General features: G+C 41.6%; 1 protein-coding gene and 1 long non-coding RNA gene across 19 annotated transcripts in view; one reads left to right on the top strand and one right to left on the bottom strand.

Annotated features, from left to right (window-relative positions):
- Positions 1–26821, top strand: part of TEX14 (testis expressed 14, intercellular bridge forming factor) — a 114394-nt gene that overhangs the window by 72036 nt on the left and 15537 nt on the right. For all 18 annotated transcript variants that reach the window (XR_003133799.3, XR_003133798.3, XM_025440749.3 and 15 more), the window contains 13 exons: positions 1892–2043; positions 3792–3982; positions 4544–4694; positions 5892–6796; positions 9609–9715; positions 12202–12327; positions 12503–12591; positions 13704–13985; positions 14817–14917; positions 16819–16938; positions 18581–18647; positions 21703–21784; positions 26628–26690. Coding sequence is in view for 16 of the 18 variants with exons in the window: in XM_025440749.3 (XP_025296534.1) it covers positions 1892–2043; positions 3792–3982; positions 4544–4694; positions 5892–6796; positions 9609–9715; positions 12202–12327; positions 12503–12591; positions 13704–13985; positions 14817–14917; positions 16819–16938; positions 18581–18647; positions 21703–21784; positions 26628–26690 (2436 nt within the window). In the remaining 2 variants the exon portion in view is untranslated. The remainder of the gene's footprint in view (positions 1–1891; positions 2044–3791; positions 3983–4543; positions 4695–5891; positions 6797–9608; positions 9716–12201; positions 12328–12502; positions 12592–13703; positions 13986–14816; positions 14918–16818; positions 16939–18580; positions 18648–21702; positions 21785–26627; positions 26691–26821) is intronic.
- Positions 9714–14365, bottom strand: LOC125755748 (uncharacterized). The gene is made up of 2 exons (XR_007412973.1): positions 14100–14365; positions 9714–9895 (listed from the first exon to the last, which is right to left on the bottom strand). It is a non-coding gene; the product is annotated as an uncharacterized LOC125755748 (long non-coding RNA).

Here is a 26821-nt window from a genome sequence, read left to right as displayed (position 1 = left end):
AGAAGGAAGGGGGATTGTGAAAGAAGAAGGTGAGTGGAAGTAAATGCTATTTGTAGGTGACCTGTCCCTTACCAGGGCCTTAGATAAGCCTGAGAGGCCTGAGAAGGTAGGTGAGTGTTTCCCTTGAAGAATCACCCCATAAAGTGAAGAGCCAAGCATGCTAGGTCCTCAGAGTATATCGCTGATGGTAAAACACTCCATTGCTTTTCCTGTGATACTAATATGATTTTGGTATACCTCTATGCTGTTCATACTATACCAGACCACACCTAACTATTCAGCAATACAACCACAAAATCAATACTGACTTTTCTAACTTGATGGCTTCCTGAACTCATTGCCATCTTCCCAAAACTCTACTGGAAGAGGTATTATTTAGGGAAGTTTGCTCAAAGTCTGAAAAGCCCATCCCATCCTCAAATCTATGTTTTGCCAGATCAGCAAAGAATTTCTGGTTACTTGCTTTTTAAAAACTTAGTTATTGGTGTGCCAGGGTGGCTCAGTCGGTTAAGTGTCTGACATACGATTTCAGCTCAAGTTATGATCTCATGGTCATGAGATCGCACCCCATGTCAGGCTCCACACTTAGCAGGGAGTCTGCTTGGGATTCTCTCTCCCTTTCCCTCTGCACCCCCCCCCTTCCCCGCCATGCATGTGCTTTCTCTCCAAAATAAATCTTTAAAAAATTAAAATTAATTATCTACTAGCATTCAGTCTTTATCAAATGTCTAACATAACATTCATATTAATAAGTTACTTGTATAGTGGGTTATAGCTCAGAGTGTTACCACACGCAAGTTTTCACTAAATGCTCATGACAGCTGTAGACAAAAGTCAGTGCTGACCTCACCCTGAGGATTCTTGTTAACTCGAGACATTTAAGATGCTTTGACTTCGTTCTCAAAGAGTCTAGTTGGGAAGTTGAGTTTTTTAAGCCAGTGAACCTTTGAGTGCTGAACTGAGAGGACTTGTTCCCAAGAGGCCAGAGTTCAGAAGAGAAGCAATCACAAGGAGTTGGAGGAGTACCACAAGGCTTTGATAAAGCAGATGGGGCTTGAGGGGGATCTTGAAGGAGTCTTAGATTCATGTATTCAAAAGTAGGCTTTGAGGCCCTTGTGTAAATTTAGATATATATGCTATAAAAAATAGGTGTCTCTTCTCATGGAGCAGACTCTAGAAGAGGGGAGAAGATAATAAGCAGTAAATAAGTGTTCTGAAGCCAATGAAATAATAATAAGCAGTTAATAAGTGCTCTGAAGCCAGTGAAATAGGGCTGTAGGTGGTCAGGAAAAGCCTCTCTGAGGAGGTAATTTTTGAGCTAATACCTTTGTTACAAAAAGCATCCAGTCACATTGGGATCTCTGGGTAGAGCATAGCAGGCAGAAGAAGCCAGTTTGCATTACAAAGACCTGAAGAGGTGATGTACTGGAGAAACTCAAAGAGAGCCACCCATGACTTGAGTGAATGAACAAGAGAGAACAGTCAGATGCAGTAGGAGGGTGGGCAGGGCACAGTCAGGTAGATGAGAACAGCAGGCAGAGAGGGTTAGCTCTCAGGATCTAGCTGGGTTTCTAGAAACTCAAGGAGTTGCCGATCTTTAGAGGCAGATGTTTCACAAATGTACCATATGACAGTCATGATGATCTTTTATTTTTTATTTTTTTAGATTTTATTTATTTATTCATGAGATACACAGAGAGAGGGAGGTAGAGGCAGAGACACAGCAGAGGGAGAAGCAGGCTTCATACAGGGAACCTGACATGGGACTCGATCCTGGGACTCCAAGATCACGCCCTGGGCCAAAGGCAGGCGCTAAACCGCTGAGCCACCCAGGGATCCCCTCATGATGATCTTTTAAGATATGAACCTGACCTTGTGTTTCCTTCTGTAGCCAGGATGGACGTATACACAGGGACCTGACTCGAGTGCCCCTCCCGATCCAGCTGTACAACTGGGCTGCCCCAGAGGTGATCTTACAGAAGGCAGCTACAGCGAAGTCAGACATTTACAGCTTTTCTATGATCATACAGGAGATTTTAACAGGTAGATCTAATAGCTCATTGTGACCAGAGTCTCTAATTGGATTTCTGCTCCCCCAGGAGTTGGTTTTATGAAAATGCAGGACATAGAAAAAGAAATTTCTTCAAGGAGACTTCTTTGTGCTTATGAAAGATATGAAATGATTTCCCAGAAATCTTTCTCTTTTGACCTGTTCTTTGAGACTCAGCAAAGCCCACCTATCATCCTATTAGTGGTAATGCATTTAACCTAAACAAAGTTTTTAAACTGAATATTGCTGTCAATGCTTAGGGGTCTCTATGAGATGCCCCTTAAGAACTTGTAAATTAAAAAAAAAAAAAAAGAACTTGTAAATGAGGGGTGCTTGGGTGGCTCAGTTGGTTCAGCTTAGGTCATGATCCTGGAGTCCTGGGATCAAGCCCTAAATCAACAGACTCCCTGTTCAGCGGGGCATCTGCTTCTACCTTTTCCTCTCTCGCTGCCCCACCCCCTGCTTGTGTGTGTGTGTGGGCGCACTCAAATAAAATCTCAAATTTTATAAAACTCACTCTCAAAATCTTCAAAAATTAAAAAAAAAAAAAGAACTTGTAAATGAGGGGAAAAGGCTGGCTTTGGAGAAGTAAACTATGAAATCAAACACACCTAGGGTTCAGTGAAAGACATGGAAGCTTTTCCAAACTTGCAAGACCCTAATGTGAAAGAAGTGATCACATATCTGAAGACACAGGAATCTTTCAGGAGAGGGGAACACACATACAGTAAAACCACATTCAGTGGAGGGGTGAGAGTCCCCTCCTATTTAGCAGTGTTTACCTTCTAAGAGGCAAAACCACACCTTCCATGAGAGGAATGCATTGGGCTACCCATCCTGATGCCATGAAACATTCCCTGTGGTGTCTAGGCCTGCAAGCAGGGAGCCCACATGCACATGATTCCATCACTACTTTTTTCTGTCTCTGTAGCAGGAATTTCTCTGGTAAATGGGTAAAGCAGTGTTTTGTTTATGATTGGTAGTTTTTTCTATAAAGATAAATTAATGTTTATTTTTAAAGATTTTATTTATTTATTCATGAGAGACACACAGAGAGAAGCAGGGACATAGGCAGAGGGAGACGCAGGCTTCTTGGGGGGGAGCCTGATTGGGACTCCATCCCAGAACCTTGAGATCATGACCTGAGCCAAAAGTAGACACTCAGCCAACCACTGAACCACCCAAGCACCCCAGAAATGAATGTTTAAAGGGGATGAGTGACTTGACTAACATTACCCAATTTTACCTGATTTCTTTTTTTTTTTAGGATTTTATTTATGTGAGAGAGAGAGAGAGCGCGCACACAAACTAGGCAGAATGGTAGGCAGATGGAGATGGAGAAGTAGGCTCCCCCCTGAGCAGAGAGCCCAATGCAGAGCTTGATCCCAGAACCCCAGGATCACGTACCTGAACAGAAGCCAGACTCTTAACTAACTGAGCCACCTAGGTGCCCCTCCTCTTTTTTTTTTTTTTTTAAACATGATTTTTATTTTTATTTTTATTTATTTTTTTTTTTTAAATTTTTATTTATTTATGATAGTCACAGAGAGAGAGAGAGAGGCAGAGACACAGGCAGAGGGAGAAGCAGGCTCCATGCACCGGGAACCCGACGTGGGATTCGATCCCGGGTCTCCAGGATCGCGCCCTGGGCCAAAGGCAGGCGCCAAACCGCTGCGCCACCCAGGGATCCCTAAACATGATTTTTAAATGCTACTCATTCCTATGGCTTTTTCCTTAACAGATAACATACCCTGGAATGGCTTAGATGGCTCAGTTATTAAAGAAGCCATAGTCTTGGGAAAATATTTAGAAGCCGATGTCAGGCTTCCAAAACCTTACTATGATATCGTTAAGTCAGGCATCCAGGTCAAGCAGAAAGACCGAACTATGAACCTTCAAGATATCCGGTACATTCTGAAGAATGACTTAAAGGTAAGCTCTGAAGCTGTTAGTTTATTTCTGCTTACTAATTACAGCAGTGTAGGGGGTTAGAGACCAGGAAGAAGCTAGAGATCAAGTTGTAAGAAGCTTTGGATCTCATCACACCTTTTCTGGGCTCCCAAGAAAAGGAGCTACTGCTGCTTCACTTGGTGAGGGCAGCAGGGAATTGATGAGGGAGGCTGGGGAAGCTCGGCACATAATGCGATTCAGTGACTGGGAACTATTGTTATTATTTAAAAAATACTAGTAATAACAATGAATTAGCTAATTTGGATTATAGTCTGACAGGAGGTAGGGGAGTTTTTTTTTTGTTTTTTTTTTTTTGTTTTTTTTTTGAGGGAGTTTATTTGATACCTAGATCTGTTTCAGAACCACTAGTGAAGGAACGCCTGGCTGGCTCAGTTGGAAGAGTGTGAGGTTCTTGATCTCAGGATTGTGAGTTTGAGCACCACATTGAGTATAGAGATTACTTAAAGAAATAAAACTTAAAAAGAAACCGGTGACATTGAGATGATTATAGATGTGTCCTTGATGATATTTCTCTTGTTATAGGATTTTCTTGGAACACAAAGAACTCAGCCAACTGAGAGCCCCAAAGTGCAGAGATATGAACTCCATCCTGATGTCAATGTCTATCTAGGACTGACATCAGAACATCTGAAAGAGACCCCTAACTTGGAAATAAAAGAGCTGAAGGAAATGGGTATGGCCTTAACCCACATAAGTATTATTTGATACGAATGTATTATGAGAGTTGCTGGCTACAACTAATCAACTCCTCCAAACTGTACACTGGGAAAAGGTGATGCCTTAGGGAAAAATCAAGATGCTTGAAATTACTAAGCTAAATTTTTTTGGCTTCATAAACACTTTGGCTGGATCCAGCACTAAGCAGTAACAACCAGTTTATTTCTGGCATGATTATTCTTAGGAATTTATTTAATTCACAAATAAAAATGGTTTTTAAATTCAATACTATTATCTGTTCATTACAGAAAACTTGAAATCATACAGAGAAGAAAGTTACTTACCATTGTAATTCTGCTACTTAGAAATAATTTATTAATATTTTGATATTTTCCTCCATCCTTTTCCTGTAGCCTTACAGCTTTTTAGAACATTTAGAAATCTTAGAATTCAGAGCTGAAAAGGACCTTGCAATCTATCCAGCTTAGTATCCTTATATTCCAGATGAAAAAGCTAAGGGCTAGAGAAGTTGTGGCTTGCTTAGGACTCCAGGGCTTATAATAGAGCTGGAATCCAGGCCAAATGACCATTATCTCTGCCTCTCTTTGGACAGGGTTGGAAGCCTCCAGAATGACCCCCCAAGCTCATTACTTTAGCTCCTTCATCCTCTTCTCTGCAAGCTGTACACCATCAACCGGGGTGATGGGTGGTCAGTTCTGGTGTTATTTTTTGAATTGATCCTTCCCATGATGCAGGGTCTTCTCGGCAGTGTTTTGGTACTTTTATCAGATGCTCACCAAGAGCATAACTTTAACCGACATGAATATTCAGACTCCTGTGTGTATAAGAAAAAGCTATGAATTTAGTCCTTAGGATTCAGGGGTCTGTAATCTGCTAGTCCTGACAGTTATGTGTATTTTTTTTTTAGTTATGTGTATTTTAAATACACTATGATGTAAGCTTAGAACATTTTCCCCAGGGTTTGATCTCTCCCCAATTTTCTACTCAACTCACGTCTAAATGGAAATTTTCATTTGTTAGAAATACCCTCTCACCCTTTGTGAGGGTATCTGATAGTCTTCCACACCTATGAAGGGAATGGGAAAATAAAAAGCTGCTTTCTCTATTCTCACACCATTCGAGCTGCATGGCAAGGCCACTTAGCGGCATGTGATCACTTTAATTAGTTGCTTGTTGCCATTCTTTCCAACAGGCAGTCGGCTTCAGTCACCCAGGGGTCCTTCTTCTCCCACTGGGAAAGCAGCACCAGATCCTCGGGTCCTAGGTCCAAGTATGATGGCTAAGGAGACTCAGAACCAAGACACTGCTTCTCCTGCCTGCTCTGTGGTGGAAGAAGCTAGGAGCCCCAGCCCAGGGCAGACCAGCCTCTGTAGCTTTGAAATCAATGAAATCTACTCAGGCTGCCTGGACAGGGGGAATGACAAAGAGGAGGAACCCCCAGGAGATGGTTCATCTTTTGAGGATGCTGGACCAAGCCAGGCAGATGAACTGAAGTCCATGGAAGAAGAGTTGGAAAAGATGGAGAGAGAGGCATGCTGCTTCTGTGATGAGGATGAGAGCTCTTCAGAAGCTGGCACAGAGCTCTCCTTTGAGGACTGGGATTGGCAAAATGATTCCCTTAGCTCACCCAGCCTGCTTGAGGCAGCCACAGGCAGTGTGGGCAATAGGCGCTTGACTGAGGAGTACATCAGTAAGTGTGTGCTGAACCTAAAGATTTCACAAACAGTAATGCATCAGAATGCCCATTTGCTCAGGAATATCCAACAGAAAATCGATAAGCTTGAGATGATACAGAAGGAGCAGGAGGAGTGCAGGTCTTTGTGGGCTTCTTCAAGAGAGTTTGCAAACATCTATGACTTTCCTTCAGCTGTGGGCCCCCCAGCATCCAGCTATGTACCTCCTGTCATGCAGCTGTCAGGAGGCCAGTGGCTGGGCACCAGTGGCAATTGCCTAACACTGACAAGGCCTTCTATAGTGAGAGACTTCCAAGGGGGACATTTTGGCAAAAAGTCCAGGAAAAAAAGTGACTGTGGCTGGAAACCTGTCACCCAAGTCTCTGAAGAAAGCACTGGGGATCAGTCAGAGAAGAGCCATCAGGTACAGCTAAGAAGTGGGAGATAGGGCAGCATGTTCTATAGGTCAAAATATTCAAGTATTGACAATTTTACATGATTGAGTTACTAAATATGGTATCTTGGTCAGGTATTAATCCCCATTCTAAATTGTTTATTCATTCACTCATTCATTCAGTAAACATTTATAGAGCTAGAGGCTGTACATTAGACCCTGGGATATGATGATGATTGAACCACAGGCTCTGCTTAGGAGTAGTTCCAGTGTGGGACAGAGGGGCCTGGTCATCAAAGAAGACAGCTTAAAGGAGCTGAGAAAACACCATGGGGACTGGCCTAGGAGATGTATCTTGAGGCTTAGTGAGGTTGCCGAGTGGCTCCTCCATGAACTCCTTAAGGGCAGAGCCTGGGTCTTACTCATTCTGTGCCCTAGCAAGGGTACTTGGCATGTAGAAGGTACTTGATAGATGGTCATTGAGGGAATGAATAAATGAATTAATTTGAATAAGTTCACACATAGAAAGCTGTCTGCCTCTTGAATCACAATTTTATTTTATTAATTTTTGAAATATTTTATTTATCTGATACACACAGAGAGAGAGCAAGTACACAAGCAAGCAGAATGGCAAAGGGAGAGGGAGAAGCAGGCTCCCTGCTCAGCAGGGAGCCCGCAAGCTTGATCCTAGGACCTGAAATCATGACCTGAGCCAAAGACAGATGTTTAATCAACTGAGCCACCCAGGCACGCCTGGAATCAGAATTTTAGAGATGGGTTAGCCATATCATTTTAGAGAGTGTGAAGCTCAAGATCAGTGACTTAAACTTCATAAAGTCCAGGTGTTATAGAGATGGTGTTGGGGTAGGAGAAGTCATCCCCATTGGAAGAAGGATTTTATTACTAAAGTTTTTTATAATTGCTGGTCTATAGAGATAAAAGGCTGGTCAGCTTTTAGTGGGTTTTATTATACTTTGAAAATTCTCCACCTATAGTGCATCCCTTTATTCCCTGCACCAGGCAAATGGCCCCCACCCTCACCCCACCCTCCTACTGCACCACTGCCAAGGCCCACAGGGGATTAGGGGCTGGTTTCTTTACTCCTAGTCTGGTGTTCTTTCACTGTACCCTGCTGAATTTCAGTGAGACTCCAGTCCTCACTTAAAACGTTTGGAAAAGCATTGGCATTTGTTTTTTGTGTAAAGAGAAGGCAGAAAGAATTTACTTAGACTCTAATACTTCTATTTCTGTTGAAAATTCAGATTTGCTAGAAAATTGTTGGAAATAACTTTTCTTGTATATTATGTTTTGGTTATCTCTTGCTGTATAGTAACAACAACAACCAAAAACGAAACTTAGTGACTTAAAATAACTGATTTATTATTTTTCAGAATTCCATGTTGGGGCTAACCCAGGTGATTCTTTTACGCCATGTAGCTTCGGCTAGGATCACTCTCTTGACTGTATTCAGCTGGAGGCTGGGCTGGGCAAGAAGGTCCAAGGCCTCATTTATATGCCTAGTGTACTGGGCTCCTCCTAGTGGCATCTCTCTGCACTTGACTTTCTCATCATTCAATAAATAGTCTCACCCCATCTTCTCTATAGCATGACAGCTGGCTTCCCAAGTGAAAGCAGAAGCTGCCAAACCTCTTAAAAACTAGTCCCAGCCCTGGGGACAATATCACTTCTGCTTTTTTCCGTAGGTCAAAGTCACAAAGCTAACTCAGATTCAAGGGGAGGGAAGTCGATTCCAGCTATTTTGTGGCAGTGTGGACAAGAAGGGAAGGAATTGATGGCAGGTGTCATTGAAAACTATCTACTAGTACATCTGATTATATATAAAACAATTATACCACATTGAGTTTTTCTTTAAAAAGTCTGCCCTTTCTACTATAATAAAGGAATATGGCATTTCCAACTAAATGGATTTTTCAGATAATTGAAATTCATTCCTTTAATTTCTCAGTTATTAAATATTTAATCATGCCAAATGAAACATTACAAACTTCCTGTTATCCTAAATCCTATTCTGAATATATTCTCAATATTTTCTAATCTTTCTTTGGTGACTGACATTTTTTAGGACATGTGTTATTTGTTGCTCCATGATAAAGTTGTTGCCTTCAGCTCCTGCTAAGGAATCTTTGCCCCCATGCAAAATCCTCTGGAGCTCATACTTCAGGGAGCTTATGACCATTTTTATGCATCCTCTCACCTTTGGACATCATGCTGCTATCCCAGTGCACCACATTTGCTACCTTAACTTGCTTCAGGTTAGAAAATATGATGAACTAAGTTTGTGAAAATTGTAATAAGCAGATCCAGAATTTTCTCTTTGGGATAAAATATACAGGCTTTAATTTACTTCTATTTCCAAAGTATTGTAGCTTTTATTTTACTGTGTCCTATTTTCATAGCATCCCCAACTGGTGAATTCAGGTTACTACTTTCTGTATTATATTGATGACAAAGCTGAAGCAGAAGACTCTCTTAGATTATTCTGAGGAAGGATTAGACTAGAACCCAGGACCCAAAGCTCCTGCCACAAAGCTTGCTGACTTAGTAATAGTATAAGGGAAAGTTACTCGATTTTTGAAGTCTGTTTTATCTGCTCATTCTTCACTTGCTCCCAGTCTGGACTGGCTTCCTGGGGGCCAGCATTTCTGTATAAGGACCTCCAGCCAAAAGATGAGTTACTAGATATGAAACATGCAAAGGGAAATAATCTTCGTAAGTCTGGTTATTTTTGTATATTTAGCAAGAATGACTTGAAAAATAGAATGTGAGAGTGAAGAGGAATTTCTTTTATCAAAGTACTGAAACACATTTACTACTTTTTAAGCTGCCAACTTTTTGTGGACCTGGAAAACAGAGCCCTTGTGAACAATCACAGCCCACTCAAGGAGCCAAGCACAGTTTGGAAAGAAACAGGAGCCCAAATACCAGCAGGTGGGGTAACATTTTATTCTTTGTGTCACCAGGCCTTTAGACACCCATGTGGTCCCAAAACCACTAAATGATCTTCATGTGTCTTGTGACAAAGAGATTGGGTGATGAAGAATACTAACAGAAATAGATCTTGGCAGGTTTTCTATTTCAAGTGGGTAGGATGAGCCATATAATGGAAACCTGTAGGAGAAAACATCCAAGGTAAAGGAACTGGCAGGCTAATCAGGCAGAAATCATCATTTGTCAAAAAGCAAAGCACCTTTCCTTTCCAAAGCTTCCCAGATTATTTTTCTTATTAAAAGAAATGCCAAATATTCCAGCTGTCAGTGCCCCAGAGACCAAACTATTTGGAAACTGGGGTTGTTCAAAATAAGCATCCCTGACTCCAGAGGAGGGGTTGACCAGTATAACTGTTACCATGCAGCCTTTGATTTTCAGCCAAATCAATGAAATCAGTCAGCTTCAGTACAAATTCTAGGAAGGAGAGCATATGTGTACCCTGAGTTTTTCAGAATTTAGGTAAAACAAATTTTATTTTGCATAGGGGCAATTATTAAAGGGCCAGTAAATGTGTTTCAAGAAAGACTGTCTATCAATTTTAGTTTTCCTTTTTCTGTTGTTAAATGGTAGCTTTAATCCATGGCTTTGAAGTCAGTTCTCCTGGAAAAAAGTAACTTTTTGTTTCTCTCCCAGTGGTAACTGAGACTAATGACAAGAGTTTTCTGTTCCCTTCACATTGGTAAATGTGCCCACTAAAGGAGAATCAAGGAAAATGCCCAGAAATTTTAGTTCAATGTACTTTACCTTTACAAAGGGAATTACTGTAGAACCAACTAACTGGCCTCAAAGGGGTTAGAGCTCACATCATTGAGAGAAGCAGGTGTGGTGACAGTATGGCCATTAGATGACAAAGCAAAGCCATAGTTGTGGCCTCCCCTACCTCCATTCACCCTGTTCCCCCAAAAGAACAAAAAACAGACAAAAGAAAGTTTGACATTTTGCTACCAATTCACCTAGTTTTTTTGTATGCTTTTAAAAGTTTAATCTTTTTTTTTTTAAGATTTATTTATTTATTTATTCATAGAAACACAGAGAGAATGAGAGGCAGAGACACAGGCAGAGGGAGAAGCAGGCTCCATGCAGAGAGCCTGACGTGGGACTCGATCCAGGGTCTCCAGGATCACACCCTGGGCTTCAGGCAGCGCTAAACCGCTGCGCCACCAGGGCTGCCCTAAAAGTTTAAATTGTAATTATATACAGTTACATTTATTTATTTATTCACTCATTCATTCATTTTTAAGTAAGCTCCACACCCAGTGTGGAGCCCAATGCAGGGCTTGAACCACAACCCTGATATAAAGACCTGAGCTGAGATCAAGAGTCAGATGCTTAACCAATTGGGCCACCCAGATCCCCCCATATAGGTACTTTCATATCCTGATTTTTCATCTTAACATTAGAACATTAGAACAAGAGCATTATCCCACATTATTAAAAAACATGCTGGGGGTGCCTGACTGGCTCAGTTGGAAGAGTGTGCAACTCTTGATCTCTCTCATCAACCTAAATTCTGTGAATTTGAGCCCCATGTTGGATATAGGGTTTACTTAAGTAAATAAAGATTAAAAAAAGAAAACATCCTATAAATTCAAACTTGTTGGATCCCCCCCCCCATTGTTGAATTATAGCATGTTTCATGCTTTTATCCATTTTGAATAGGGCTGCAGTGACTTGTAGTGCAGCTTTTTCTACACTTTGGGTTATGTCCTTGATGGATTGATGGAAGTAGAGTTACTAGGTCAAAGGATTTAAACATTTTAAAGATTCTTGATAGCTGCTGCCAAATTGCTCTTTAAAGGAGCCAGCCAGATCTGCCCTTTCCAGTTCAGCAGTGTCTCTGTGTCTTCCCTGATCCAGCAGGGAAGTAGGGCATTCACGATGACAAGGAATTCATACATATGCCACAGGTCACATATTTTCAAGGAGTTACTTTGGTAGGCGATGAGATGTATATGTAATCATGGATATGTAGAGGAAGAAAGATTCCCTTAATTTTCAGATGAGGAAACCTTGGTCCTGAAAGGTTAAAGTATGCCACAGGCAGGCATCTGGTGAGTGGCAGGTAGTGTCTTGAACTTAGTGAGAGTAGGCTGAAGATCTCTGAATGTTCTTTAGACTCCTTGGTGCCTTGTGGCCATTTTTGCAAATGTTAATTATTGTGCTCTCACTGATACGCAGGTGGGCTTGTTACTGGAGATTCTGATGGAAGGGTAAGGAACAGTTAATTGTATCATCACCTGTGTTCTGTGGCATTGTTAGGGGGCTCTGCTAGGGCTCAGAAGTCTGTCTGGTGAAACTGGGTTTCAATTGTGGATTTCTTCTCCCTCTGAAAATTTCTCAGGAGTGCTTTTAGAATCATGAAATCTGAACTTGGAAACTGAAAAAAATCTTCAGAGATCTTCTAACCTAGTCCTTTCATTTCTTAGCCATGGAAGGCCTAAAGAGTCCAGTGCCCGAACCAGGCTGACTCAGTTTAATAGCGCACTTGTCACTGTGTCAAGCCACCCCAAGGGACCTCTCCTGTTGGCTATCCCTGACCAGGGCTCTATGAGGTAAGGAGTTTTGTGATCTGAACATTGAGTCTGGCGCTCTCTGGTGGTAGTCATTCAGCTTCAGGAATGGCTCTGAGAGTAGGGGGACTGTCCTCTGGGTGGGCTTGTGGGTTCAGGGTTGTGTCAGAAACTTGAGCAAACTGGCATATTTGTGTCCACCCTTCCCCCAATTTAGGATGAGTCTGGAATCTGTATCTTCTGAAATCTGTAATGTGAGGTTAAGAAATAATGAAGATGATGGAAATGTACACTTAAAATGGAAAAGTGAGTAAAAAGTCATAGATTTTGTTGGGCCAATGAAATTTAAAGTATATTTCTAATCTGGTTTTTATCTCTAAGTACACAGCTCGTATTGCACCAGCCTCCCACATTTCTTTTCTTCTATTGGATCATTTTAGTTTAAAAGCAAGGCCTTTTTGATTATAAATTGCAGAAAGGAAGTGCTTTTTTCTTGCTCCTCCTCCTCCTCCTCCTCCTCCTCCTTTTTTGTTTACCACCTAGTCAGGAAAAATAAGCTTTTATTAAGATGAGTTTTTTAAACATTGTTTAAATGAATACGTTTTGTGTTATTAGCCTAAAGAAAAGAGATTGTCAAGCCCACCACTATGTATACTGTTCTGTTTAGTGATTTATTTTTCTGGGAAAAACTTTTTTCATTTTTGGACTTTATAGGAAACATTTCCATTATATATGTGTTGATGCATATTATATAACAAGTGTAGCAAAACAATACACAGTATAGAAATTTAATGTGTAACATTCATTATGAAAGTAGAGAGCATGCAGTGTCACTTTTGCATATCCTGTGGGCATTTCCTTTTGTAACAGTTTTATCTTATAAGTTTAAAAGGATATGGTATCTGTGTTTTTTAATACTAATGTGTTAAATAACAATAACAAAAGTTTAGAACATTTGGAATGAAGATGTGCTCATGCAGACACACATTAAAAAAATACACACACACATATACACACATACACACACACACTCCCAAAATATGAGCTCTTTGTAGTCTAGAGAGGCTAGACAAACTCAGAGAGAATCCTTTCCACTAGTCTCTACAGACTGGGGGCTATAGATGTTATTTTATTATAAAATTTTCACAGCAAGAATGTCTATCTACAAGTTTTCTGCTACTTTCCATTACCAGAATTCAGAAATGAACTGAAATTCTTTCCTTCCCTCTGTTACCAATTCTCTTCTCCCCTTCAAGCCAAACAGGGCCAAGCTAAGGTTGATGCAATTCTAAAAAGGCAATTCTTTTTACAATATGAGCTATAAAATATAAAAGTATAAGGCAGCTCTTTAGGAAGCAAAAGCTTTTGTTTCCAGTGCTCACAGTTCTATGTTAAATGCTGCTTTCTCTTCTCTCCAGTGGAGGTGAAAGAAATGGCAGAGAGAGCAGCTACTGGGCAGCTGATGGTACCACCATGGCATCCTCAGAGTAGTATGACTCTAGAGGGTGAGGCTAAAAATGAGCCTGATTCCCTGCTACAGCTCCCGATGAGGGACCCTGAGAAATTGGGCTGGCAGTGCACTGTAGAGTATCCCAGGAAAAATGATGAGCCAGGAGGAAATGGCAAATGTGACAAAATGGACAACGGTGACTGTGACAGGGATCAGCATGGCAGACAGCCTGGGCCTCAAAGCTACATCAGTAAGTTCAGTTGGAGGCATTGGGATAGGTGAACTCTATCAAGTTGTTAGTAAGCCTCCTGGCATATTTCCTTTGCTTGGTCTTTTCTCCTTTTCTCTGGGAACCCTGAATTACCTGGGAAAGCAGCGTACCCTTTTGATTCTACTGTCCTTCCAGAAGGTAAAGAAATCCAAAGATTTGTGAGTTTTTCTGTTACTGGAGCAGATCTGTTTGCTCAAAGGAAGCAGAATAATCTCTATACAATGATCCTGTCCCTGGATCTGACCTGGCAGGGAAATGAATCTTTCTTACTTGAGTGCAGTGGTAGATAGATGGCCATTCCCTACTGCCCATTTCCTTGCATTGCATTTTAAGCCAGAAAAACTCCACTGGCTCCCAGAGATTCTATGCCAGAAGAACCTAGAGACAAAAGGCATTGACTGTCATCACTTTATAGAATTTATAGGTTTAAACTGAAAGCCATGTGGTTCCACCTGTTTATTTGTTTGAAAGTAGGGCATGGAATATTATTTCATAGTTGTTTACCAGTCAAAGAAAGATGCATCTAAAATTATCACTTAGGTAGACAATCTAGTGGCTTGGGCTCTTTCAGTATTTAGAATCTGTTCCTTATTAAGCATTGCTTTAGAATGTGTGGGCAAAAGGATTGATGATACAAGACTATGTATTGGGGCCAGGCCAAATCACTTTCTGGACTGAACTTGACAGATGGGACATGGCCACCCTTGGCAGAATATTCCCACATCTCTTCTCTCACACCACTCTTCTCTCCTTCCATGCCATCTAAATATCACTGAATGACTACGGCCCTGGTTGTGTTAAAATCATTAGGTAACAGGCACCTGTCTCTCAGAAAAAATGAGCAGCCAGAGCATAGTGAAGTCTTTCAAGCAAGTTCTGATGCGTCTGTGGTCATTGAGAAATCTTACAGTGTAAGTAATATGGCCTGCAGAGCCAGGTTGAATCTGACAAAGTAGAACTGAGTTGTTATATACTACGACAGTGAAATATTGTCTATAGTAGTTCTTTTTTGTTGGGAGTATGTGTTCTCACGTGTCTGACACAAATGAGGAAGTTTTTCTTCCCCGCCTAAATACTTTTTGAGTCAATTCAACTTAGAGCATTGTGTATCTTGGAGCTTGTGCAGAACACAGACAAGTGTCAGATTCAGGAAGCCCTTGAGCTTCCTGTCTGGTTGGATAGATGAGACCAACTCTGGAAGCCCAGTGTGAGGTCAAGTATCAAAGCTTGTAGCCCAACAGGTGACTGAGGTTTGATTGGAGTAGGAAGAACAAGGCCAGGGTTGTGATGAGAGTGCCTTTGCCTAGAATGTCCTCTAAGACCCAAATTCAGCTCTCAGCAGAAAGAATGTGTTCATGCCTGATGACTGCACCTCAGCAGGATCAGTGTATTGAGGTTCTAACCCTGTTTTAGGGTTTTTTTTTTTTTTAAGATTTTATTTATTTATTCATGAGAGACACACAGAGAGAGGCAGAGACACAGGCAGAGGGAGAAGAAGGCTCCATGAGGGGAGCCCGACTCAGGACTGGATCCTGGGTCCCCAGGATCACACCCTGGGCCGAAGGCAGCGCTAAACCACTGGGCCACCAGGGCTGCCCTGTTTTAGGGATTTAACATGTCCTTAAAGCATGCAGTTGGGCTACAGTCCAGCCAGGCTGAGGGACCAGAATTTTTCAATATTATGATATGAGGACACAGTCACTTAAAGAATATAAACAGCAACTGAAAATGAAATAATATAAAAATACAATTGTAGTAACATTTTTCTTTTTCTCACATGAGACCTGGAAGGATAGGCCATGTTAAGTATACTGGCTTGACTGGAGAAGCAAGTCTGTCAGGAGAGTGGGGAGAGTATGTGAGGCCAGGCTTACCTGAGAAGTTTCAATTTGATATGAGAGGTAAAAGGGAGCAGCTGCCAAGTGCATAGGAAGAGGAGGCTTGTTGCAAAAGCAGCATCCAAGGAAATAAATCACGAAACCTCTGCAAAGAGATGACTGAAGGTATAAAGAGGAGTTAGTTGCCTGCCCATGTGGTAATCAGTGCCTGCATGTGGAAAAATCAGCAGAAAAGGAAGAGGTGGAACAGAGATGTTGAAGAAATAATTGGTACTTTTGAATTTTCAAATTTTATTTTTATTATTGAGATTGCATTGTTATTTTTATTTTAAAGCTTTTTTTTAAATTTACTTGAGAGAGAGGGAGAGTGCAGACATGAGCTGGGGGGGAGAAGGAGAGAGAGAATCCTCTAGCAGATACCCACAGTGAGCTCAGATCCTGAAGAAGCAAGCTCCATCTCAGGGACTTGGGATCATGACCCAAGCTGAAGGCAGATACCTAACTGACTGAGCCACCCAGGCGCCTTGTGTTGCTATTTTTAACATCATGTTCCTTCGCTTGCTTTTAAACTATAGCACCCAGGGAACTCTTCAGTTGCTAGAGATCTCAGCTTCCTCATCTGGAGGACAAAGCATCTGTGGGTGTTCAAGCTCCATCCCAGCTTGAGTTGTCTAGGGCCTTTCTTAGTATTTCGGAACAGAAAGGTCACCCAACTCCCTCCCCCTCCACTGTGCAGATGAAGATGATGAGTCCCAGGACTGTCATTTGCCTCACTTGCTGCAGAGGTTTCACAGCTCACTGGGGAAGGAAGTCAGAGGCAAATGTTTGAGCAGGCAAGAAGGGCCAGCTCAGAGAGTATCACTCTTACTACTGGGTAATTTTAGATAACCCCATTATTAACACTGTATCCAACTATAAAGGGATTTGTTTACAATGAACACCAACCTAAAAGTGATTTCCTGCATTGTTAATAGGATCAGTCCATGCGATCAACTTGTTCACCAGAGTCTTCTGAGGACATAACAGATGAATTTTTAACTCCAGAACATGAATATTTTTATTCCTCGACTGCTGAAGAAAACTTAGCTCTAGAGGTAAAAACCACAGTGTAGGGTAAAGTATTTTTCAGCTTTCTCTATTGCCTTACTCCTTTTAAAATAGCTTAAGTGTATAATATTGACTTAGCAGTGTTTTCATGTGTTTTGAAAAGACATCTGAAAAATAAAGAGTTTTGAAAATGGAAGGTCATATGCAGTTTCTCCCAACACTGCGGTTCCTGCATTTGTACAGGACTTTGTACTTTTTTTCAAAACACTTTTCTTCATGCTACCTAATTCACATATCGTTCCTTTGGAGAAGAGAAGAAGGCCTGCTGTTATTCCTCTGTGTGAAGAAGTGGTAGGGAATTAGCCCTGGCCTGCCAAGCGTCAATAGCAGGAGAGCCAGCATCAGAGGCCAGGGCTCAGCATGATTGTGAGGTTGAGCAGTGCATGGGGCTTTCTCAGGAACTGGCCTAGCTTTGACAATCACCTATTTGTACAGAGTATTTTCAGTTATAAAATGAAGCTGCTTGGATTTCCTTATTTATAGAATTTCTACCTCACCTTCCTGCTAACCTGCCACCTTTTTTGGACCTTTTACCAATACGGAAGATGGGGTGGAGGAAAGGGAGGAGGGTTATATGTCTCAAACACAACATTTGACTGACAAGAATTCAGTGATACAACAGAAGCATCATTTCCACTATTCTGTACTTCTGATAACTCAGAGCAGTTTTTCATTATTAATCTTTCAACTATTCTTGATTTTACTGTGAGCAGACTGGAATGTTAAGAAAATCTTTAATAAAAAGATAAAAGTATATGTATATATATATATATACACACACACATACACACACATACTATGTACATATGTATATGTATATATATACATATATAAAATGTAACATAGAGAAAAGTACACAGCTCTTAAGTGTGCAGCTCATGGACTTGCACAGATTGAACATGTTCATGTAACTAGCACCAAGATCAAGAAGCAGAATGTCATCTGTCCTCCAGAAGACCTCCTAGGCCTCCTCCTCCCAGTCACTGCACCCTCTCAAATGAACCAGTGTTTTGAATTCTCACCCCAGAAAGTAACTTTGCAGTCTGGGCCATTTTTCCAAACTTCTTTGGCTTTTCTTTTTCTTTTTTTCCCCTTATTTAATTAATTAATTTATTTAATGATTTTATTCATTTATTTGAGCGAGAGGAAGGGAGAGCACAGAGGGGGAGGGGCAAAGGGAGAGGGAGAAGCAGACTCACCGCTGAGTAGGGAGCTCCATGTGGGGCTGGATTCTAGGACACTGAGACCATGACCTGAGCTGAAGGCAGATGTAAACAACTGAGCCATCAAAGTGCCCCCCAACCTTTTTTTGCTTTTCTGATGAAGGTCCTAGGAATCAAAACATCTTTGTTGGAAGGTTGGAGAGGAAGGGATAATGAAATAAAGGAGGGAAAAGTCACATAGTTCCTCCTCACAGTGGGAGGCAGGGGAAGCCATGTTGAGGAGGAACATAAAGTACAAATGAGTACTTAGTGTCTTTGAAACAGGTTTATTCTTTTTCTATAAAAGATGCAAGAACCTTACAAGGATTTTCAAGGTTTAAGAACATCAAGAGATTCTCCTTCTACCTTCTGATTATATGTCAGCCTCCAGTGACCCTGCTTTCTTTGCTCTTTTATTCTTATGTAGACCTCCAGTCCCATAGAAGAGGACTTTGAAGGAATACAAGATGTATTTGCCCAACCTCCAGGCTCTGGTAATAAGCTCTTTCTTTTTTTTTTTTTTAAGATAATTCAAGCTTTTTTCTTTTATTTATTCATGAGAGACACAGAGAGAGAGGGGCAGAGACACAGGCAGAGGGAGAAGCAGGCTCCATGCAGGGAGTCTGACATGGGACTCGATCCTGGGTCTCCAGGATCACGCCCTGGGCCGAAGCCGGCACTAAACCACCGAGCCACCCGGGCTGCCCTGGTAATAAACTCTTAAGGCAGATTCCTTTTTACTTGCTTTCACTTTCTATTGGATGACAGATCTTTAGAGCTGGAACAGTCCTTAGAGATAACCTCCTCCAGGGCTTTGATTTTTACAGATGAGGGCTCAGGGATTTCCCCTCATTAGAATGAATCTCCTGCCCCTCACCAGCCTCCTGACATCCACATATCATGTTATCTGTACTTGCCTTGCATTCTTTTTTTTTTTTTTTTAAGATTTTATTTATTTATTCATGAGACACACACACACACAGAGGCAGAGACAGAAACAGGCTCCATGCAGGGAGCCCGACGTGGGACTCGATCCCGGGTCTCCAAGATCACGCCCCAGGCTAAAAGCAGCGCAAAACCGCTGAACCACCCAGGCTGCCCTTGCCTTGCATTCTTAGAGCATATGTTTAGTGGTTGCTGCTGCTGCTCCTCCTCTCCCACTTCTTTCTCTCCTCCTCTTTTTTTTCCCCCCTCTAGTCTTTTTAAAAAATATTTTATTTATTTATTCATGAGAGACACACACAGAGAGAGGCAGAGACACAGGCAGAGGGAGAAGCAGGCTCCTTGCAGAGAGCCCGATGTGGGACTTGATCCCGGGTCTCCAGATCAGGCCCTGGGCTGAAGGTGGTGCTGAACCTCTGAGCCACCCAGGCTGCTCTTCCCTCTAGTCTTTCGTTAGATTTCTCACCCCTTTGTGGCACATAGCAGATGCTTGGTTATCTTCACTGAGCTGAATTGAAGGATTTGCTCAGGCCATACGACTGGTTATTGGCACAACAAAAACTGGAACTTGCTCTTCATGTCCTTTTCTACTCCAAAAGGCATTTTCCTTTGCTTGCTTAGCATCTTGTCAAAGAGTTAATAACAGCCGATAGAGCATAGTCAACATAACATCCTTCCCTTGGGAGGTCTTGGGTTCTATATAACACAGCAGCTGCTTTCTGTTACATGAGAAATTAACTTTTTTTAAAAATATTTTATTTATTTATTCATGAGAGACACACACACACACACACACACACACACACACACACAGAGAGAGAGGCAGAGACACAGGCAGAGGGAGAAGCAGGCTCCATGCAGGGAACCCGACGTGGGACTCGATCCCAGGTCTCCAGGATCACACCCCAGGCTGCAGGCAGCGCCAAACTGCTGCGCCACCAGGGCTGCCCAGAAATTAACTTTGGATCAATAGCCCGGGTGTGGCATAAGATAAGATAGAAGTGAACCACTGGTTCTGATATAGACATTTTAAAAATTGTACACTTTTACTCTTTTAAGGTATACAACCATCTATTTTAAAGCCAGAGTTACCCACTTATTGAGCCATGTAGCTGTCTGTTTTCATGTCTCAGCATTCTGAACCCAGGCATAGTGGGCTTGAGTTCTGAACTTTATTCCCTTCCTCCTGCTGGATGCTCTGTCTTCCACCTCTAACTTGATTCATGCCCCTGTCACAGTCAAGAGCATTTTAAGAAGCAATAAGCTTTTAGATGAACAGTTAAATTCTCAGGACAACATGTATTAAAAGTCCCCAGACCTGGGTCTTAGGTTATCCACTTCCTTCTGTGGAACCTCTGCCCATGATCATTTTCTGTGTGAACCTGGCCTATGTATAGCCATTTCACTTCTGTTTGGAAGAGGGTAGAGTAGGATAGAGAAGTTATGGGGCAGATAGGTAAAAAACCTAGGGCTAAGTTTGATACAGATATCCGAAATACATGAAGAAGCCTCTGATTTACTCATTTCCTGCTTTGAGCCTTTTTCCCCCTTTTCCATTAGGGCTCTAACATATACTCCTTCAATACCAGGTGTTGCCACAGGTACCAATTGGACCCATGCTGGGTTCAAACCCAGTTCTGCCACTGATTTCCCGCACCTCCCTTGCATTACCTTGGGCAAGTCATTTCACCCCAGAGCCCTGCTCTTCCTTTGTATAAAATAAAGGAGAGAGACTCTAAAATCTCTAAGTTTTCCTCCAGCTCTAATTGTGCTTATTAGGAATTCCTTTATGCTTTCTAGATATTTGAAAGAAAGTCATGAAAAGAAGAACCCCAATTTTTCTCTACTGTTGGGGTTTCAGATGTTCTTGGTACCTGCTAAAGATGACATTGCTTTGGTGGGCCTCCCCTTTGCCCACCAGACTATGTGTTCCTAAGGAATGGCAGAGGGATCATGTGCATTTGCCAAGAAGCCAGGCTGCTCTATCTGTCCCCTTCTCTATAAACCAGAGCAGTATAGTGGTGGGAAGGAAAATGGATAGTGGCTCTGTCTGCCCGAAGGTCTGCAAAGTATCTTACTGAGAACTGGTGGGGAATATCTTCAGACACTTGATGTCAGGGGAAACAGAGCATAGTTGAAATAGCCCCCCCCCCCGCCCCCCTTAAGTGGAGTCTGTTAGCCAAGAGGCACAGTTAACATCCTGGGAATGCCCAGCTAATGGTCTTTTCTATTTGGATCTTTAATGAACAAACAGTTCTTGGTTTCAACGCCCCCTGGTGTCTGTTGACAGGAACCAGGTCAGTTTGCCTTCCTGAAAAGACAAAACAACATTTGTCTCCAGAAATAACCGAGTGGTTATGACTGAAAAGCCAGTAAATGGCTTGATTGTATTCTGAGAGTCAGAATATAGTTACCCCTTCTGAGCAAGGAAAATAAACTTTCAGAGCAATCTCCTTCAGCACTCAATCCAAACCTAATTAGGAAGTACTTTGTTTATCTAGATTATTTCTTATTCTGGACCAGACCAAGGGAAATTCTAGGAAATGAAAGTAATAATCTGGGTTGGCAAAAATTCAGTTAAAAAATGTATTTACTTTATTGTTTAAGGTGAAGAAAATTTCCAAATGAGAAAAAACCTTGGAAGGAATGCTGAGATTTTGACTAGGTCTCAATTCCAACCTATACAAAGGTATGTGCTAGTATTTTATTTGTAGTTTCAGCCTCACAGAAGTAATGTTAAATGATGATAATATCCTATATTTATATATTGCTTGTCCTCAAATGTCTTAGCTACCATGTCATAAAAATGAGCTTTGGGCAGCATAGCTTTCTTAGGATTTGTTCAGCAAGATTGTGAAGGATTGTGAAAAGGAGTCATTATCTGTATTCAGATCTTGACTCTGCCTTTCCATCTCTGTAACCTTGGTCAGGTTTCTCAACCCCTCTCTTCTGTTTCTCCATTTGTAAGATTCCAGGAACAAGAATACTTACAGAGAGTGCTGACATAGAAATTGAAAGTAATAACATAACTCCTGGCATTTAATGCAGAGAAATGTTCATATAAACCACATATATAGGGGCACCTAGGTGGTGCAGTTGATTGAGCATCTGACTCTTGCTTTCCACTCAGGTTGTGAGGATCTTGAGATCGAGTCCCTGGTCAGGCTCCACGCTCAGCTTGGAGTCTGCTGGGAATTCTCTCTCCCTGTCCCTTTGCCTCTCCTGCTTGTGCTCAAGCTTTCTCTCACTCTCTCTCAAATAAATAAATAAATAAATCTTTAAAAAAAAAAAAAACCCAAATACATGAATGTTTATAGCAACTTTATTTATTTATTTTAGTTTTGCAACTTTATTTGTAATAACCAGAAATTGGAAACCCAAATGTCATCAAACGAGTCAGTGATTTAACAGACTGGTACATCCATACTGTGCAATACTTCTCAGCAATGAAAAAGAATGCACTATTATTGATACATGCAACAACCTGGATAAATCTCCAGAGAATTGTGCTGGGTGGAATGAGCAATCCCCCAGTTATTTACTATATGATTTCATTTATATAACATTCTTAAAATTATGAAATTATAGAAATTAAGAACAAATGAGTGATTTCCAGGGGATAAGGAAGAGGTACGCAGTAGGAGAGAAGTAGATATGCCTATAAAAGGGCAGCATGAGGGATCCCTGTGGTGGTGGAAATGTTTTGTATCTTGACTGTATCAATGTTGATATCTTGGTTGTGATATTGTTCTATAGATTTGCAAGATGTGGGACGCCTGGGTGATTTAGCGGTTGAGTGCCTGCCTTCAGCCCAGGGCGTGATCCTAGAGTCCCGGGATCAAGTCCCACATCAGGCTCCCCGCATGGAGCCTGCTTCTTTCTCTGCCTGTGTCTCTGCCTCTCTCTCTGTCTCTCAAGAATAAATAAATAAAATCTTAAAAAAAAAAAAAAGATTTGTAAGATGTTACCATTCAGAGAAACATGGGTAAAGTATGTTTCTTTAAACTTGATGTGAATATGCAGTGACTTCAAAATAAAAAGTCTGATTTAAAAAACTAGTAGTAGGGGTGCCTGGGTGGCTCACTTGGTTAAGAGTCTGCCTTCGGGTCAGGTCATGATCTCAGGGTCCTGGAATTGAGCCCTGCTTCTTTGGGCCCCAAGATCAGAGGGGAGTGTTTCTCCTTTTCCCTCTTCCTCTGTGTACTTGCTTGCACTCTCTCTCCCTTTCTCTCAAATCAATCAATCAATCTTTAAAAAAAACCCTATAATGTAAAGTGCCTGGTACAATAACATTCAATTTACTTTCCCTCTTTCTAGGCCTCAGCTTCTTTATCTATAATAATTATAGCTACTATTTCCTGAACAGCTACCATATACCAGGTACTCAGTTTTCTCAGATTTAATTCACGTAACAGTCCTCTGAGGTATATACTGTTATCTCCATCTTGCGAATAAGGCAAGTGAAGTTCAGACAGTTTAAGCATTTTTTTAAATAAATTTATTTTTTATTGGTGTTCAATTTACCAACATACAGAATAACACCCAGTGCTCATCCCGTCAAGTGCCCCCCTCAATGCCCGTCACCCATTCACCCCCACCCCCCCGCCCTCCTCCCCTTCTACCACCCCTAGTTCGTTTCCCAGAGTTAGGAGTCTTTATGTTCTGTCTCCCTTTCTGATATTTCCCACACATTTCTTCTCCCTTCCCTTATATTCCCTTTCACTATTATTTATATTCCCCAAATGAATGAGAACATATAATGTTTGTCCTTCTCCGATTGACTTACTTCATTCAGCATAATACCCTCCAGTTCCATCCACGTTGAAGCAAATGGTGGGTATTTGTCGTTTCTAATGGCTGAGTAATATTCCATTGTATACATAAACCACATCTTCTTTATCCATTCATCTTTCAATGGACACCAAGGCTCCTTCCACAGTTTGGCTATTGTGGACATTGCTGCTATAAACATTGGGGTGCAGGTGTCCTGGCGTTTCATTGCCTCTGTATCTTTGGGGTAAATCCCCAACAGTGCAATTGCTGGGTGGTAGGGCAGGTCTATTTTCAACTCTTTGAGGAACCTCCACACAGAGGTGGAGCCTCCAGAGTGGCTGCACCAGTTCACATTCCCACCAACAGTGTAAGAGGGTTCCCTTTTCTCTGCATCCTCTCCAACATTTGTGGTTTCCTGCCTTGTTAATTCTCCCCATTCTCACTGGTGTGAGGTGGTATCTCATTGTGGTTTTGATTTGTATTTCCCTGATGGCAAGTGATGCGCAGCATTTTTTCATGTGCGTGTTGGCCATGTCTATGTCTTCCTCTGTGAGATTTCTCTTCATGTCTTTTGCCCATTTCATGATTGGATTGTTTGTTTCTTTGGTGTTGAGGTTAATAAGTTCTTTATAGATCTTGGAAACTAGCCCTTTATCTGATACGTCATTTGCAAATATCTTCTCCCATTCTGTAGGTTGTCTTTTAGTTTTGTTGACTGTATCCTTTGCTGTGCAAAAGCTTCTTATCTTGATGAAGTCCCAATGGTTCATTTTTGCTTTTGTTTCTTTTGCCTTCGTGGATGTATCTTGCAAGAAGTTACTGTAGCCGAGTTCAAAAAGGGTGTTGCCTGTGTTCTCCTCTAGAATTTGATGGAATCTTGTCTCACATTTAGATCTTTCATCCATTTTGAGTTTATCTTTGTATATGGTGAAAGAGAGTGGTCTAGTTTCATTCTTCTGCATGTGGATGTCCAATTTTCCCAGCACCATTTATAGAAGAGACTGTCTTTCTTCCAGGGGATAGTCTTTCCTCCTTTATCGAATATTAGTTGACCATAAAGTTCAGGGTCCACTTCTGGGTTCTCTATTCTGTTCCATTGATCTATGTGTCTGTTTTTGTTAAGCATTTTTTTCTAAGGCTGCAGTTAGTAAGTGGCTGTGTCAGTCAGGATAGCCTAGGCTATGCTGTATAACAACTTCCAGATTTTAGTGGCTTAAAACAGCAAAAATTTATTATTTTTTTTGCTCAGACTCCATGTCCATCGTTGGTTCGCTAGAAGTGTTCTGTGCTATATTACCTTCTGTCCAAGAGCCAGGCTGAGGGAGACTCCATCCTTGTACTTGGTTGCTGAGGCAGGAAAAAGGGAGCATGAATTGTGGACTGTCCTTAAGGTTTCTGCCCAAAAGTGACTCACATCACTTTCATTTATATTTCACTAGTTAAAACAAGTCATGCAACCATTTATATAAACCAGGAGAGCCAAAAAAAAAATGCTCTCCTACTGTATGCTTAGAAGAGAAACAAATACTCTAGTGAACAGAATTAATAAAGTTACAACTCTATCTAAAATCCATGCTCTTCCTTTTGTACCGTTGGTCTCATAGGATTGTTGTAAAGCTTAAAAACATGAAAACATATGGAAGAATTTAGCATAGGATCTGGCTTGTAGTTTGTATTTAACAGATATTGAAATTGAATCCTAGATAGTGGTTAGAATATAAACAGGTCAAGTTTGTTTTCAGTATTCTTTTCTGCTCATTTTTTGGCATAAGTCTCTCTTGGCCTTGCCTGATTATCCATGCAGGAAGCTGTCTCACAGGTAGTAAAGCCCCATGGCTCTGCCCTTTGCCCCAGCCTCCATCTCCGGCAGATTTCCTGTGCTCTGTTGATTTCCTCAGGAACTTGCTCACTGTCATATAGTATCACCGGCTGATTTCAGATGGGCTGACCCTTAGAGGGTATTTATTCAATCTCTGGAAAAGAATCTGAGGCCCAGAGCCAGGCCCAGACATGCCTGAGAATACGTGGCTAGTCATTAGCAGAGCCAGGACCAGAACCTACTCTCCATTTTTTTTTTTTAATTTTTTTTTTCATTTATTTATGATAGTCACACAGAGAGAGAGAGAGGGGCAGAGACACAGGCAGAGGGAGAAGCAGGCTCCATGCACCGGGAGCCCGACGTGGGATTCGATCCCGGGTCTCCAGGATCGCGCCCTGGGCCAAAGGCAGGCGCCAAACCGCTGCGCCACCCAGGGATCCCTACTCTCCATTTTTTAAAAAAATTATTCATGAGAGGGCAGCCCTGGTGGCCCAGTGGTTTAGTGCTGCCTTCAGCCCAGGGTATGATCCTGGAGACCTGGGATCGAGTCCCACATCGGGCTTCCTGCATGGAGCCTGCTTCTCCCTCTGCCTGTGTCTCTGCCTCTCTCTCTGAGTCTCTCATGAATAAATAAAAATCTTAAAAAAAAATAAATTATTCATGAGAGACACAGAGAGCAAGGTAGAAACAGGCAGAGGGAGAAGCAGGCTCTCCGCAGGGAGCCCAATGTAGGACTGAATCCCAGGGATCATGATCTGAGCCAAAGGCAGATGCTTAGCCACTGAGCCACCCAAGCATCCCCTTACTTTACATTTCTGAGCTTCAGGAAGTACCCTTCCTGCTGCTTCTCACACTGGGCTGATTACCCGGTCTCTTGTACTAGATTAGTGCACTCTGCTAACAGGGGATTCATGTAATTTTTTCACTTTCTCTCTTACAGTACTGAAGGTGAACAAGAGGAGACATTAAAGGAATCACCAAAGGAGCTGAAAGACAAAGACATGTAGGGCCACCAAAGGGTTGCCTGAGGATGTTGTGTAAAGTCTTGGTTTTAGGAGAATAGTATTTCCTTATTTGTAAGAGAATAATTTCTTCCCATTTTTATGTATACATTTAAAGTGAGCCTGTTTCTTC

The sequence above is a fragment of the Canis lupus genome, chromosome 9 (assembly GCF_003254725.2).
Source record: "Canis lupus dingo isolate Sandy chromosome 9, ASM325472v2, whole genome shotgun sequence".
Lineage (NCBI taxonomy): Eukaryota > Metazoa > Chordata > Mammalia > Carnivora > Canidae > Canis > Canis lupus.
This window is presented reverse-complemented; position numbering and strand designations above follow the sequence as displayed.